This window comes from Notolabrus celidotus, chromosome 9, assembly GCF_009762535.1.
Source record: "Notolabrus celidotus isolate fNotCel1 chromosome 9, fNotCel1.pri, whole genome shotgun sequence".
Taxonomy (NCBI): domain Eukaryota; kingdom Metazoa; phylum Chordata; class Actinopteri; order Labriformes; family Labridae; genus Notolabrus; species Notolabrus celidotus.
In genome coordinates this window covers 24,243,799-24,260,933 of record NC_048280.1, presented here as the reverse complement: position 1 = coordinate 24,260,933, position 17,135 = coordinate 24,243,799, and the positions used below count along the sequence as shown (strand labels likewise).

At 38.6% G+C, this 17,135-nt stretch overlaps 2 protein-coding genes and 1 long non-coding RNA gene across 3 annotated transcripts; 1 reads left to right on the top strand and 2 right to left on the bottom strand.

Moving 5' to 3' along the window:
• Positions 1-3,499, bottom strand: LOC117819610. Its single transcript, XR_004632573.1, has 3 exons — positions 2,628-3,499; positions 788-1,284; positions 1-320 (listed from the first exon to the last, which is right to left on the bottom strand). It is a non-coding gene; the product is annotated as an uncharacterized LOC117819610 (long non-coding RNA).
• A 2,906-nt stretch (positions 3,500-6,405) lies between these two features.
• Positions 6,406-7,341, top strand: LOC117818878 (dual specificity protein phosphatase 18-like). The gene has a single exon (XM_034692003.1). It carries the CDS (start codon positions 6,509-6,511, stop codon positions 7,100-7,102), a length of 594 nt encoding a protein of 197 aa, XP_034547894.1. The 5' UTR covers positions 6,406-6,508; the 3' UTR covers positions 7,103-7,341.
• A 1,936-nt stretch (positions 7,342-9,277) lies between these two features.
• Positions 9,278-15,810, bottom strand: tgoln2 (trans-golgi network protein 2). The gene is made up of 4 exons (XM_034691918.1): positions 15,559-15,810; positions 11,971-12,716; positions 11,261-11,344; positions 9,278-11,172 (listed from the first exon to the last, which is right to left on the bottom strand). The coding sequence occupies exons 1-4, from the start codon at positions 15,611-15,613 to the stop codon at positions 11,167-11,169; spliced, it is 891 nt and encodes a 296-aa protein (XP_034547809.1). The 5' UTR covers positions 15,614-15,810; the 3' UTR covers positions 9,278-11,166.
• Positions 15,811-17,135: the final 1,325 nt, after the last annotated feature.

The window sequence follows — 17,135 nt, the reverse complement described above, 5'->3', positions numbered from 1 at the left end:
TTTGGCTGCTGCAGTGTTTTTGATCAGACAAAAAGAAAATACAGTGCAGGTGGATGAGGCTATATTAGGATTGGTCACAAGACAGCAGAAAACATTGCAGTAAATCATTTTGGACTCCAGTGAAACACCTTCCTGTTAGATGTGAACGCACTGACAGTGATTTCAAAGATTGTTTTATCTACTTGAAGCCTATTTGACTGAAACACAGATGCATCAGAAATCATCTCATGTTGCGGGAACATTGATCCTGTTCCCCTGAGGGTACGGGACAGCAAGAATGGCACCATGCGTCGATCACAGCAGGAAGTACGACACAACAGCTGTTTCAGAAACAGAAAGAAAAATGAAGGTGAACTTTGGTGTGATTTTAAAGATTGATCTGTTTCCTTCCTCCTTAAAAACCTTCACATAGGCATAATACCCTCCTAGTGTACTAAAAATGCAAACATTTCCCATATAATCCTGCATAATGTTGAATAATGATTCAGAAGAGCTGATTATGCTAATCTGATTTCGTCATATGGTCTTCACTTTCAGGTTGGTTTATCTCCTCTCTTCACTGTAATCCTGCAAAGCACAGTATAGCACATAGCAGAGAATATGGCAGTGATTTAACACATAACTAATCTCAGCCAGCATTGAGGCTTAGCGCACACAAACCCACACACACACACATACACAGAGCAACGCCTACTGTATGTGGGCAAAAGCAGTTTATATTCATCTAGACCTCTTTAACAAGTCTCAGTGTGGAGTGTAAAGTGAGTATGAGGGAAATAAAAGTCACCGTGGTGTAAATCTACAGACGGGTCCTCTTTGTGAAGCAGTGCAGCAGAGGGCGATGGAGCGATGATGCAGCTGCTGAGGTCTAGTGCGAGCCCTGATCTGCTTTTCCATCGATGTAGCTGGAGAGGAAACAGAACAGAAAGCAGCAGAAAAAGTGGGACGCAACTCAACTGTTCTCCAAAGAGACCCCAGGGACTTCTTCCCTTTTAAATTTTTGACCTCTTTTTTGAGACAAATGGGACTAAAATGCACCCACTGCTTTACCATATAAGTCACATAGTCTTGGCTCAATTAGAGTTATATATGTAACACTGTTATCCCTCTATATGTTACTACTGAACAATGAAACTGAGCCTCCTTCAAGGTTCTACTAAAGAAAACTCAGCCTGTACACATAACCTGTCCTGCTGTCGGGTCCTCCTCGTTTCTGACTTCAGATATGTCAGCAGCTCTGGGGATGAATCCACACTGTCCATGTAACACTGACCACAAGGTCACCTATAAAATAAAAGCATGATTAACGGTGTTACAAATCTATATGTGATATTACAGCAAGGTTTTATAATGCATTTGTTGTATTAAAGGGGCCTTAAATGAATCTAAATACATACGTAAAACTGGAATTCAAGATCAGCACTAATGTTCGACATGTATTTTTTGTACATTTCTTTGCTCCAAGCAGTGTAAACATATAGTGGCTGCAGCTCCTGTCATGGATAATCTACAGTAAGTGGAAATAATAAAATAATTTGCTGTACTGCAGTGGTGTACTCAGGGGCCATCATGTCTCAAAGAATATTAGCTAAAGTGCCCTCTTGGATTCCACTGTAGTAGATAAAGAATTAAAATTGGCCTTCTCTGGTGCCCTTTCAGAGTGAAATGCATGAAAAGTGCCCTCTAGTTGCCCCATCAATATAAAAAACCTAAAGAAGTGCCCCTGGATGCCCCTTAAATGTATAAAACGTTTAAAAACTCTGGATACCCATGTTGTTCATTATGTTATGTTATTTATGTGGTATAATTGATAGTTACAATAAGAAGTAACAATAATAATAAAACATTTTATTTAAAAGCGCTTTTCTCATCACTCAAGGCTACTTTACATAGGGATTAAAACACAATAAATAAAATAACAAGAAGTAAATTAATAGTTTTGTGTTTTCCTTTTTTATAATTCAGTTTCCAGCAAAAATGGTCTCATAAATATTCACCAGACCCCCTCTTGTGAACACTGCCTCAATTTTTTTTTTTTTGAAGTTTATTTTGAGGTTTTTGCCTTTATTTGATAGGACAGCTGAAGCCAAAATGTTGGGAGTTGAGAGCGGGAGAAGACATGCAGGAAATGATCGCGGCCGGGAATCAAACTGGCAACCCCTGCGACAAAGACTGTAGCCTCTGTATGTGGGGCACCTAGACCGCTAGGCCACCAGTGCCCCATTGCCTCAATACATTTAAATTCACCCTAAACTGTGAGTACCAGGGGTTTGAAAGGAGGTGCCCTTTTTTCGCCCCTGTCCTTCAAACAGCCTGAGTACGCCACTGCTATAATATAGACTGCACTGCTTTAAGCAAAAATATGACCAAAGTGTAAAATGTCTTAGTTCCAATGTAATATATGAGCCTATGGCTTTTCTATTTTAAAAAGTACATTTCCTTTTGATTATTTAATTTCATTCTTAAGCTCTTATGATTTCGGAATGAGAAAAGACTACAGACGTAGACCCTCCTTTGCACGAAGTTATTGAGTCGAAGATGGTTAGTAGCCTAAATAAACCCGTTTGATGAGCAAAAGATCAACGTTGCATAAAAAAGACGTGGGAGGATAAGGCCATTTTTCCTACCAGTGATCTTCAGCGCCACATGCACCTATCCGTAGCATCAAACCGTGAGAAACGATCACTTCTTCTTCTTCTTCTTCCTCTTCTTCTTCTTCTTCTTCTTTTTCTATTTTCGTCCATGTTGAGTCAACGCTCTCTGACCTGTACATCCACGCCGTGTGTGTGTGCTCTGTCAGCCGCCTGCAGGAAAAGGCTGCTCGCCCTCTGGACTACACGCTCCGCACTAACATGAGCCGCGGAGGAGCGTCGTGTGTCTGTATGGCTGCCGAGCAGAGACGAGCAGATGTGGGGAGTGCCAACAACAGCTGCGCAGTGACTGGTCCGGTCCGGGGAGAATACAGGATAAAGTGGGAGCCGGAAGCCACAACAGGACAAAGAGAATGGATGGGAAGTATTAAAGAGAACAGCGACGTCTTTGACGAAGCAGGAGAGCACAGAGCTGAATTAATGAGCGTGCTCGGTCTCCAGCTGCTGCCACAGGTTTATTATACTCCTTTGTATGCGCGCCCTTCATCCACCATCTGTGTTTCCCGGGCAACAGAGGACTGCCTGCAGGCTCCACCAGCAGCTGAAAGAGATCACCTCGAACCAAAAAGACACCACTAGTCTCATAGACTATAACTTCACTGACAGGGACACACTACACATTGGCTATAGTTTGTTAATAGGATTTAAAATCCTGCTGATGGTTTATAAAGCACTGAATGGTTTAGGCCCAAAATACATTGCTGATCTGCTGCTACTTTATGAACAATCTCGACCTCTGAGGTCATCAGGTACTGGTCTGCTTCCAGTCCCAAGAGTCAGAACGAAAAATGGTGAAGCAGCGTTTAGTCACTACGCACCACATATCTGGAACACACTCCCTGAAAGCTGCAGGTCCACTCCACTCCAACTCTCACCTCTTTTAAATCAAAGACTAAGACCTTTTTATTTAACACCTATCTTTGTTTATTTTAACTCATATTAAATGCAAATTTCAAAACTTAAATTTACTTTTGATATATTTCTAATTTTCCTTTTCTTTTCAATGTTTTATTATAGGTTATTTGTCATTTTAGTTGTGCTCCATTATGCTTGTCTAAATGTTGCCCTTGTGTATGAAATGCGCTACACAAATAAAGCTGCCTTGCCTTGCCTAATAATGTTAAACTTAATTGTACATGGTCGAGCTCCAAAACACATGTAATAATTTCTAACTCTGATTTATCTACAAATGGTGTTTAGCATTAATATCAGAGACACAGCTTAATCATCAAACTTAATCTTGATGATTTTTGGTGTCTTGTATATTGGGATGTTTTGCTTAATTCCCAGAATCCATTGTAACTTTTTGTCAATATGTCAGTGACATTTCAATAACTGTGATTTCTTGTCAGTTTTTGTGAAGAACTTTGTGAATCTAAAAAGACAGGTTATAATTAATAGGATTAAAAGGATTTCCTGTTGTTTGTAAATGAAATAAGACATGTGTAGGAGCAGTTGTTGGCCTCAGAGTGGAGGTAGAGGGAGCTGTAGGAAGAGCAAATTTAGAGCTCCTCATAAGATTTTGACTCATCATATGTTGGAGTGAGTTCTAAGTGTGACTCCAAGCACAGTTTAATTGTAATGTGCACAAAAATAAAGTGAAGACTTTTCTACTACATACTGAAAACCTGTTGTACATCAGTGATCAAAACTGAGTAAATGCAATGGTGGACAGTAACAAAGTAAATTTACTTGAGTACTGTACTTAAGTACATTTTATGAGTATCTGTACTTTACTTTGGTATTATTTTTTGGGGAACTTATTGCTTTTACTCCACCACATTTGAAAGACAAATATCATACTTTTGACTCCACTATTTGTCTCTGTCTCTAGTTACTCAATACTATTGCTTTAAAGTCAGCTGATGAACTTCTTTTCTTTTCTTAAATCGGATCCCAAAGACCGTAAACTGTTTGTGTACTTGCGTTTGGTTTGTCTAAATGGTGTAGCCATACCTCGGGTGAGCCTAGAGCAAAGGCAGAGCAAACCTTATTCAGATAAGTCTGTTTATTTAGTTGTGGTAATGATTGCTATGGACCAGAAGGATGATGATTCTCTACCTGAGCACCATGGACATATTTTAAGCCCATGTTTGAGGTTTTTGAAATAAAGAATGAATCGTATTGTTGTAAATCTCTGATCCGTTTACCACACAAACCTCATTACAGCCTACCAAGCATCGACATCTACCTGAGAAAGCATGTCGAGGTCTGTAGCTAACAAACTTGTTTTATTCTAGATGAACATTTTAAACCAACTCATCTGTGCTTGTAGTAACTTAGTCACTGTTAATATTTCACTGTATACTTTTTACAGATTTGAAATAATGTTTTCTAGATAAACATAACGTAGCAGAAAACACACGTGCATTTTTGACTGCACCCAAAAAGTGCTTTGAATACTGAAGTATTTTCAAAAGCAAGTACTCCAGTACTTTAACTCAAGGAATAATTTGATGGAACTACTTTCACTTGTATTGGAGTAATATTTGACCAGTAGGATCTATACTTTGACTTAAGTAATGAAGACGTGTACATTGTGCACCACTGACTAAATGTGAATTAAGCAGACCTCTAACATGGCAACAATTCTTCAAAATAGCCTGCATGATATGTTTTTTTTTAACTTGGCCTAGCTCTTTTTACTTTGAACTGCACTGCCAACTTGATAAAGACCAACTGGTTTAAACAGTAATAACAACACTTTTCAATGTATGTATCTTGAAATAATTGCATGACTTTTAGGGTCTAACCATATTGGTAGATTATAATTATGTTGTTACATTATTATAGCATTACATTAACCAACAGTTGCCCTAGTCATACTGGAATCGTATAAAAATACTCCCAGCGTGACTGTGAAAGATGTCAGCCTAATTTGTGTAACCCATCTGCGTACATTGACAGAAGTGGGAGAGACTGTACTTCCTCCACCAGCTGAGGAAGTTCAACCTGCCACAGGAGCTGCTGATACAGTTCTACTCTGCAGTCATTGAGTCTGTCCTGTGCTCTTCCCTCACTGTCTGGTTCAGTTCTGCAACCAAATCAGCCATGAGGAGACTGCAACGGACAGTCAGGGCTGCAGAGAAGATCATCGGCGCCCCCCTGCCCTCTCTCTAGGACCTGTACTCCTCCAGGATGAGGAAAAGGGCAGGGGAAATCCTCACAGACCCCTCTCACCAGGGTAACCACCTCTTTGACCTGCTGCCCTGCAGCCGGTGCTTCAGAACTCTGAGCACCAGAACATCCCGGCACTGGAGCAGCTTCTTCCCTCAGGCCGTATCCCTCATAAACAATCAAACTGTAAACCACTAAAGACTCCTGTAATATATCACATACATGTTCAATACTTTGATTTCCGGTCCAATACCTCAATATCCATGTGCAATATTGTAAATTATTCCATAACATATCTTATTATATTCATCTACTACATGTGCTCTCTGGCTTAGGCTAATTTTAACTTATTTCATATCTTTAAAAGTACTTATTTACCTTTCTTTGTACAGATAGTATTTTTATTTAGAATTTTTGGATTTGTGTTTATTGCCCTTACTGTCTTGTTGTGTCCTTACTGTCTTGTTGTTAAGTACCAGTGCTCCATTCACCACGTCAAATTCCTTGAGTGTGCGAGCTCACTTGGCAATAAAGCTTTCTTGAAACTTGAATCTTGAATAATTTGGATGTTTCTTTGTGATAAAGGACAAAAACGTAGTGAAAAGCCCATCCGGCAGGGGGCGACACAGTATGCGCTCTTATACATTTGGCCTTCCTGAGTTGCCTTACACATCCAGCAGTAGCTTCTTCACAGAGCCCTACAACACTCCCATGCTACTTTAGCGCTGTTTTGTAACTTTATGAAGTCTACCTGCAGTTTAGGAGCGGTGAACTTCACATTCTTAATGCTTCGGTCTGGACCTCCAGGTCTGTCAGGCCTGTGCCGAATCACCGACCATCTGTATCTCAGTAACAGCAGAGCGGCTAACGATTCCTCCCAGGTGACTCGGTGCAACATTACCTGCATAGTGAACGTCACTGAAACCAGGGGCAGCAGCTCTTCTCCTCCAGGGGTGGAGGAATACATACACATCCCGTTATCTGACTCCCCCGTGTCTCCTCTTTGTGAGCACTTTGACAAAGTTGCAGACAAAATTGAGCAGATTGTGGTTCAAGGAGGTCGGACTTTGGTGCACTGTAATGCCGGTGTGAGCCGCTCCTCCACCCTCTGCATGGCCTATCTAATGAAGCACCGCGGCGTGACGCTCCTGGACGCCCACAGGTGGGTGAAGTCCTGCAGACCCATAGCGAGGCCAAATAATGGCTTCTGGAAGCAGCTCGTGAGGTATGAGGTGGAGCTGCGTGGGTGTAACTCTGTCCATATGGTCGACTCCCCCATTGGAGAGATAGCAGACATTTATGAGGAGGAAGCCAGGAATATGATGTCACTGTGAAGAAGTCCCTGTGCTGCTCTGCAGGGACATAAGTCAACAGAGGAACATATTGCTCTGTGTGTGTAACATCCCTGTGGTGATTAATGATGTTTACTCAAGTAAAGGAACATGTGCTTCCCGGAAAGGAGTAATTACAAGCATCTATTCTCCTACATCTATTTGACATCTTTGTATATTGTAAATAATAAGCCTCAAACTATCAATGTATTTTTTTAAAGATTAAACCAATTATTCCTCAATGTTATTTGTCAATGATTGGGGCCTGTGTCACATTTTAGTTCAAAAGGTGGTTTCAGTTCCTCCAGATTATTCCCTGTTTGAATTTCCTGCTAGGTTCAACAGTTTCACTTAAAGAGGACAGGCGGAGAAAGCATTTAAAAATGAACTCAAGCAAACTATACTCAAAGTAAATATAATGGCTCCACCTTTAACAACTACAGCAGTGAGATGCTGCATACACACTGGATGTTTTTGAAACCGCCCACTATATTAGTAGCACATTATGATTTGGCCAACATTCAGTACAGAGCTGTCAAAAGTATTCAGAATCAGAATCATCAGAATCAGCTTTATTCGCCAAGTATGCTTGAACACACAAGGAATTTGACTTTAGTAAACTGTGCTCTCTTTGTACAAGGCATAGGAATAGGAATAAGAATAAGAACTACAATAAAAAATAAAATAAAAATATAATAACAATAACCTTAGCTATAAATACAAAGAAACAACAAATAGGCTTGACTAATATGTACAGGCCAAAATAATATGATAAAGTGCAGTGGTGAGTTGCAGAGGTAGTTTTTACATTATAAAAATAGTAGTTAAATAGTACAAAAAATAGAAATATGGAATTCTGCTTTGAGAATTGTTGCATTGTGTATCTACATGTATATTCACATTACACATTACATGTGTATTCACATTCATTACTCAAGTAGAAGTATAAATACTAGGGTTTAAAAAGACTTCTGTAGAAGTTGAAGTATCAATTCAAGCTTTTTACTCAAGTAAAAGTGTAAAAGTACTGGTTTCAAAACTACTTAAAGTATAAAAGTAAAAGTAATGTAAGGGGAAAAAATGCCATTAAGGACAAAAACTTAGGCTGTTCCACAGGGGCCTATAGTGCACTACCCCACCTCCCAAAAAAACATGTTTCTAAAGGCCATAATGACTATAATGTTATATGAATATTATAATGTATCATGTTTATACTTCTGGTCCAACCACTATCAAATTCACTCTATCCGGATGTCGCGATTTGTCGGGATACATTTTTGGAATAAAAACAAGCCGAAATGAAATAAGAGTAACAAGGCTATTTCTAAAATGTAAGGAGTAAAAAGTCAGCAGAAAAATAATTACTCCAGTAAAGTATAGATACCCAAACTTTCTACTTAAGTAAGGTAACGAAGTATTTGTACTTTGTTACTTGACACCTCTGAGTATGTAGTATGCAGTATTTGAAAAAGAACAAAATCTGCAGTATGCCAAAACTACCCAGATGTCATACTGATCCGGGAAAATTTTTCAGTATGCATCGGACCAGTCGACCCTCATGTACTGTTTCCCATAATGCACAGCGCTAACGTTACGCTTCTTCTTTTTCGTTATATGACGGGGGCACTCAGTTTTTAGGTGCTTTGAAAATTATTAAATTCAATATAAACCACTTCTTAACTTTTTAAATCTTAAGTGGTGTTAAAGAAGCAGTTGCGCTGTGTGCTTTGTCGTTGTTTACTTCTGCTTTCCGACGCCTGACCCGGCACACTGCAGAACAGATCCAACTGAATAGTCATACTACATACTACCTTTAAACGTATGTAATATGCAGTACGTACTGCATACTACATTTGTGGGTAGTAACAGGTGGTTTCAAAAAAAGACTTTCCTTGTATAAACTATTAGGTCAAACTTAATCCTGTGTAATGAAGCCAAGGTTGTTTTTAAGCGTCCCATGTGATCTTACAGTACTTCTGATAATAAGGGCCCAGTCTTCTGATGATGCTTTGTGTAATTTTGTATGCAGGACTTTTTCAACTTGCATTTGTTCTCTATCAAATAAAATATCTAAATGCTAACTGTTACACTAACTCATGGGCTTTAATTGAAGAGGCCTTAAATCAGTAATGTACTTTTTCAGCAAGCAAAAAGAAGCCAATCAAAGTCAACTCAGACTCAAATATACAAAAAGCTTTTATTTTCAGATCAGCAATCTTCTGAATTGGTTTAGCAAACAAACATCTGTGCAAACGTAGTTTTGAAAGACAGATGTATGGAAAGCAATTCCTTACCAAGTCAAATAAATAATTGTATAGCCTTGATAAACATTTTGAAAACATGCGTATTTCATGCTAATTTTAGTATGACAGTATGAAAGAATGACTCTTGATTTTAAATTAATTATGGTGCTTTTGTCACAGATGAAAATAGTAGTTTGTTGTAAACAAAATTTGAATTATAAAAACGCCAACAATTCTTTGCATGTTGCACAACAAAAATAGAAGTTTTAAAGACAGACATTTTTCTTCCAGGAAACCATTATTTATGTAAGATGTCCTTTCATTATGACATGGAAGGCTCTTGACGTTATGACTGCCACATAGTCTTCAGTGAGCAAACAGGCAAAAACAAGAAAGACAACTCACAGTTAAAATGTTCACAATTTGGCACAAGTCATCTGTTATCTCTGAACACAAACACATCTACTCTACAATTAAATTATAAGTGGTAAGCCTATCCCAAGAAAGACATTGTATCTTATAGTGCACTTCCACCAGTCCACAGTGCAGTTGTGGGCTAATTTCCTCCAACAAAACAGTTTTGAGATTCAAACCTGAAACATTTTAGATCAGAGTTTCAACGCTACAAACGGCACATAACTGGCCACAGAGGTGTTGGGTAGTCATACAGTAAAGTATTCAGTATTACAGAGAAAAATAGACCCAATATTTTTACACCAGTCTTGCCACAATCTTGTGGTTAAATAGAGGCTTTTACGTGTATATCAGACACCCTGACAGCAGCTGAAAATAATTGTTGGCTGTATTTTCATAGGATTTCTTCAACATATCTGATCGTCATGCTATTGCTAGTTTACCCGGAGTCGGATGAGAAAATGTGCCGTATTCTAAGTATGAAGCTACAGGCATCAGGCGGCTAGCTTAGCTTAGCATAAATGCTCTTGAAGTCACACACTTTCAAACAGTAACATGTTTTTACAATGTTAAGTGTTGGCCGGAGTCAAAAGAGATAATGTGTGTACTTTGGAGCTAATTGAAGCTGGATTTAGCTAACTTTGGATGTAGTCTAGCTTGCTGTTTCCCTATTTTCAGAAGTTATGCTGGGCTATGCATACTGATATCAAATGTTACACTTTACTTTGAGATATTGGAGTGATATAGTTCTTTTCATCTAACTCCACACAATCAATTTTTTTATTGTCAAACTATTACTTTAAGCACAGCCTTTATCTCACATTATATGAGGGTAAAGAGGGTTAGTACTGTTCTAACATGTCATTTGGAAATGATAGGTTTCTTTTACATTCATTTCGCCAACACTGCATGGTTATGAGCATGAGTAGAAACCCCATTGTGATACTTCCATACACCTAAAAGGACTCTTGATACATTTTAACAAACATTTCACATAGCCATAAAGGAATTACACACTGTCAGTAAAACAATGTCAGATGGCTTATTAAAGTACACAGTGTAATTACTGACGTACTGTACAAAGACTGAAGTCCACAAAGCTAATATTCTCATCTGCTACTGAAATATCCTGAGTCAAAACCTTAGTCAGGTTAAATTGCAAAATTACCTTCAAAGTGGAAAAGACACAAGTGCAAAACAGCATGCTTATAACAACCTCCACTGCATGTCAATAAATCTCTCAATAAGGCAATGGTGTCATATGCATAGTCATACGATAAGCATCTAAAAGGTAAGAATGTGGAAGCAACACAGAGCACACCAGGGGAATAGCTACAGCCAGTATGCATTCACCCACTTCAGACATCAGCCCCAGTGTTTCCGGCTGCTCCAGGCAATGGCTTAACAAGATCACATCTGGAAGAAGAAGAAGAACAAAGAATGACACACACATATAATGTATTTGATTCTAAAAAGGTAGCAATCCTTCACATCAACAACTTACATGTTGCTCAAGCTTCTGGTAATCTGAGGATTTAGGTCGACGTGCTGCTCTGGCTCTCTTTCCCTCCAAGACGAAGGCAATTATCTGGAAGAAGCAGAGGACAATGTATTGGAGAGTTTTCAATCAAACTCAAGAATACTTTCATTCAAAACACGTTATCAAAATATAGTTGTAAAATATTATTATGAAAATAAATATAAAGTTAAGATTCATCTATATAGAAGATTAGTATACTAGACAGTTTAGTTATATGAAATGCTTTTACCTAGTTTCTATCAAAGCTAAGGAACCGTAAGCTTTTAGCGTATATTCCAAATACCCATCTTTACCTGGAGTATGTGTCTTTGAATTTTTATTTGCCTGTTCAGCCTAAGAAATATATCTGAAACTCACAAATGAACACCATGTACCACACATTTAGCTGAAGGCAAATGATGCTCCCTGAATGACACTGCCATGGGTACACAGAGGAGGTAGACTTACCTCTGATAGTCTTGCTCAACTTGATTAAACTAGGGTAGTATTAAAAGAGGAGCACAAAGCTTCGTATGAATAAGTAGCAGAATGATTTCTGACTTTTGAAGGCTAAGATTAAAATTCTACCGTCTTCCTTTCTCTGTAACCTGAGCCCACAAACCAAAATGGTTTGCACAAATATGTTTGCAACTCAAATCTGGGTCAGGAAGTGTGCCAAAGTAAAGTTCAAGTACCTTTCGCTTGTTGTGGTAAGTGATGTAGAGCACTGCCACCAACACAGCAGCAGTCACAAGGTAGGCGAAGAAATGACTGCTTTCTGCGTCATTCATGTCATTTCTATTCTCTTCTTCCTTTTTTGGTTTATTTTCATTCTTTCCGTCCTCTGTTGTTGTCGTTTTAGTTTTCACAGCCACATCTGCTTTTGTTGTCTTCTCCTTCATTACCGTCTCTTTTGTCGTCATTTGTTTCTGTGTCGCCTCTGTTGTTGTCTTTATAGTCTTTGCATCCACATGTACTTTTGCCGTCGTTGGTGTATTGGCCTCCGGTGTTGTTGTTGTAGTCTTCACATCCGCATCAACTTCTGTTGTCATCTCCTCCGTTACCAGCTCTTTTGTCGTCATTTGATTCGGTGTCGCCTCTGTTGTATTTGTATGTTTTTTTGCTGTCATCGGTTTATTTGCCTCCGGTGTTGTTTTATTCTTCACTTCCAGATCTACTGTTTCTGTCTTCTCCTTCTTTACCGTCTCTTTTATCGCCACTATTGGTGTATTTATATTCTTGCCATTCCCCTCTACTGGTGGTGTGTTCTCCTTGGTCCTTGGTGTATTGTTCGATGCTAGATTTGATGCATTTCCTCCATCAGGGTCAATTGTGTTTTCTACTCCCTTGGAGCTGGATCCATCTGATTGATTGGCATTGATCTTTTGTTGATCTGATTGGATTGCAGCCCCTCTGTTGATAGTTTCCTCCAGTGCAAACCCTGCAATAACGAAAATAAAACAAAAACTGTGATATTTCGACAGCAGAACACAAACAGAAAAACACAGATGATACAATATCATCCAGTCTGTGAACCCATGACCTATTGTCTCAAGACAATGAATGTGTCAGGGAACAATGGCCAACATTTTTGGCAATCTGGCAGCCAGTGGTTAGCAATAGATGACTTCCAGCGTAAGCCTCTTTTTCTATGCACTTCATCATTTACCGTTCAGTTAGCAGCCGTACAAGTGACCATGTGGTCTGATCAAAAGCAAAACGATATTCACGCCTGTAGATGCCTGTGAAACACTCACTGTCATTTCCTTGGTGTGAACCTGAAAATTTAACAGATTTTCTTGTGATTAGCTTGACCCCAACTCAATCGAAGCAGATGGCTGTCTAACATGAGTCTGGTTCTGCTCGAGGTTTCTGCCTTTTAGAGAAAGTTTTTCCTTGCCGCTGTAACTAGCTAAATACTGCAAGGTGCAATGCTAATGGTGGAATAAGATGAGATAAGATCAAGTCGTGTCAGTAAGAGTGGACTGGATTGTATCCTGTCTTAATGTTGGGTCTTTGTTAATAATTTGACAGAGTAAGCTCTAGACCTACTTAAAAGTGTCTTGAGATGCAGTTTGTTGTGATTTGGCGCTATACAAACCATTTGGTTGGTTGATTGATTGAATTTAAAAGCCTTAAGAAAACAACTTTTATGCCTATTTGTTGCGTGAAGGTCTAATCAATCAAGTCTGATGTATTCCAGGAAGTCCGGAAATCTAAATGCTGAATAGTTTGGTGAGCCAGCCCAAGCAGATTTGTTGCTCAGTTTTAAAACTCGGATCTAAAGCAGATTTCTAGCTGATCTTGCATGCAGACATCTGTTTAGAGATAAATACATTGTCATAAGATTACCCTTGATGAGAGCCAGGATGTTGCTACAGCAGATTTATCTGATTTTCTTGTGCAGACCAAAGCCTGCTGAATGTTGCATGATTGATAAATGCTATTTGAACCAGAGGCTTTAATAAGAACTATTCCCATTGTCGTAATTTGACAGCCGGTCACGCCCCCAATTTTTTGATTTCACAATTTTTTTCTGATAACGTTGAATCGTAATGTGTCTACTATAGAATGTGCCTTGTTGGGACTGAATTGGAGAAAAATCCTAGGACTAGTTCATAAAAGTATGCACTCTTATTTGGGCGCCTTTTTCCACATTCAAAGCTAGGTGGCGCTCTTCCTGTTGGTTTTAGGATATGGGTTTTGTGCGTCCTGATGTCCTGAGTATGCATGTCTGACATTGTGCACTTAGCTCATAAAAAACCTCTATGGGGCGTTATTTTATTCTTTTTCTTAACCCTTTAGGGGCGCAATTTCTTGAATTTTTTTTGGACAAGAGCCCCAAAATACATACACTGTGTTCCAAATTGTTATGCAAGTTGCATTTTTGTGAATATTTTGAAAATGATGTCAACAGTCGTTTTCAAATTTGTCAAGAAGTCAGATAGTGAATATATTTCTTCAATTGTGTGGTTTAAATGATGCTTTTCAAAGTATGTTGGCTGTATTTTTAAATAAATGCAGAATCTGCAGAAATAAGCGTGCCAAATTATTATGCAAGTTGGTGATAAGAGCATATAACTTGTGAAAATGTAAAACTAAGCACCATTGTAAACGTTCTATTGAGTGAATATAATAAAATTTACTACAAACTTCAACAAAAACAACAGTTTTCTTTAGATTTGTATACAAAATAAAACTGTTAAAGTCTTTCAAACATTTCAGATCTAAAGTGTTTCTCAAATGTCCAATATAACCTCCTTTTCTTTCATTGAGGTTCACAGGTCACTGGTAAACTGTTTTAGTGAGGTTTCTGATGACTTCTCTGCTGACACTGTGAGCTGAACCTTGAATGGCTTTCCAAAGATGCTCTTTTGAGCTGTATTTCTTGCCATTACTGTAAATTATCTTCTTTATTATTGACCACAAGTTCTCAGTCGGGTTGATATCGGGTAAGCAGGCAGGCAAGTTCAATAAAAATATATTTTTTAAAAATAGAAAGTATCAGACATTGTCGACTACATTATTGGCTGATCATATCAACATGTTTTATGTAAGGGACATGGGCTGCTGACCTCTTGTTTCTTCTTCATCTTTTATATTCAGAATATATTATGCTCATCCCTACCTTCAGTTGTGTTTGCTCAAATTGTAACAAGCTGAGTGACATTACAAAGACTGAGGCTGGGACCAGGGTTGCTGGATGTCTAGGCGTATAATTAAGCTGCTAAGTATACTCTGTTGTGTACACTGCACTTAATAGGAGCTTAGAGGCGACTGGAGATCAAACATGGAGTAAATGAGGCCTATTGTTACGATACCATCAGGTTTCACAGGTAATACAACCACATAGTTTCTGTATCTGTCCCCTGTCAGTTCTGTTTGTGTGGACGATTTTACGATAGTGCAAATGTCGTAAAATCGTAAAAATGATAATTGGAGGTGTTTGATTGATATAAATTAATCACAGCACATGATACATTTTCAGTCACTACATTCAGTTAATTTTCATTTAACTTGTTCGGACACAACACTGGATATTTTAAGTTCACATATAAAAGCAGAGGCATTAACATAACTTTTTGTTCTATTATATATACCAAAGACAGATGGACTGTTTCTCATTCTCCCAAACCCTGACATGTTCAGTGACCTTTAGACTTCCCTCCCCCCTTGCTTCGTGAATTGATATGACTTACCGGGAAGTAGCCAAATTAGCTAATGTGGATTATTGTGGAGTCAAACATTTCTTTGAATGAGAAGAAAACGCAACTTTCACTCACCTGTGACCAAGCAGAGGCATAAAAACAATGTCAGAGACAAGACACCCGTCCTCATTGTGTCCCGGATAACGATGAACACACGAAAAGCTGTCAGTTTAAGCTGCCTCCTCTTTGTGTGTGGACGGTCGGATCAGCGTTGTTAAATGCAGGACGACAGGTTGGAGGTTGCCTCTTGGTTGGATGGTTTTGCAGCAGGCTGTTTCTGCTACCGTGTACAAATCACAAACCAGCAGCTCTTCTTCTTCTGCGGGAGAACGCACGCAGGGGAGTTGCTTACTGCCACCTAGCGGTAGACTCTGATATAACCATGGACTGTATAAAATATAACAGGGCTATGTGACTGGTGTACGCTAGTTCAGTTTATCCATCCATCCATCCATTATCTTGACCGCTTATCCCGTTAGGGGTCACGGGGGGCTGGAGCCTATCACAGCGTGCTTCGGGCGGAAGGCAGGGTACACCCTGGACAGGTCGCCAACCTATCACAGGGCTAGTTCAGTTTAATACTAATGCATTTATGGTCCAATATTTTAATCAGTGGTGGACAGTAACAAAGTAAATTTACTTGAGTACTGTACTTAAGTACATTTTTTGAGTATCTGTACTTTACTTGAGTATTATTTTTGGGGGGTACTTATTACTTTCACTCCACTACATTCAGAAGACAATTATTGTACTTTTACTCCACTACATTTTTTTATCAACGCTCTAGTTACTCACTACTTTTGCTCTGAAGTCGGCTCTTGAATTTGTGGAGCAAACACAGACCAAGATTTCAGTCAGATCAGGCAGATCATTTAAAGGTGGTAATGATGGCTATAATTCTCCACCTGAGCACCCATGGTCATATCTTCAGCCCATGTTTGAGGTTTTTGAAATGAAGAATGATACGTATCATTTGAATTGTTCACCCTGTTTCCCACTCTGCCCAAACATACAAACATTCACTGTCCAACCTGAGAAAGCGTGTTGAGCTACTTAACATTTGTTTCATTCCAGATGAACGTTTCAAAATAAGTTGTCTGTGCTTGGAGTAACTTAGTGTCTGTTTTTATTCCATGATATGGTTTTTAGAGATTTCAAGTGACGGTTTCTAAATAAACATGATGTAACAGAATGTACTCCTATGTATTCTTGACTGCATTTATATATTTTAAAAATACAATGTTTGGAGATTTTGTAAGAAGTACTTTGAATACTTAGGTATTTTTAAAAGGAAGTACTTCAGTACTTTAACTCAAGTAATAATTTAACAGAGCAACGTTCACTTGTATTGGAGTAATATTAGAACAGGAGGATCTATACTTTGACTTAAGTAATGACTCTGTGTACTTTGTCCACCACAGACTTTAATGCTCTCATTACTTTTCTCATAAGGTTTCTCATAGAAGATAAAGGAAGCAAATGTATTAGGTCAGGAAACAAAATGCTCCTAATTGTACCAAAAGTAAGAAAAAAGACCCACAGTGAGGCAGCTTTTTATCAGACACTTTTTATATATACTGCCTTATTTTAAATGATTACAGACACATATTTGATATTAATTCAGTTATTTTTCTTTTTTTAATTTTCTTTAA

Excerpts from the sequence above, each read along its gene's own strand:
- tgoln2 (XM_034691918.1), bottom strand. The coding sequence starts at position 15,613 with ATGAGGACGGGTGTCTTGTCTCTGACATTGTTTTTATGCCTCTGCTTG. Across the intron at positions 12,717-15,558 it reads ATGCCTCTGCTTGGTCACAG|GGTTTGCACTGGAGGAAACT; the intron begins GTGAGTGAAAGT and ends TCGTTATTGCAG. Across the intron at positions 11,345-11,970 it reads CTTACCACAACAAGCGAAAG|ATAATTGCCTTCGTCTTGGA; the intron begins GTACTTGAACTT and ends TGCTTCTTCCAG.
- LOC117818878 (XM_034692003.1), top strand. The coding sequence starts at position 6,509 with ATGAAGTCTACCTGCAGTTTAGGAGCGGTGAACTTCACATTCTTAATG.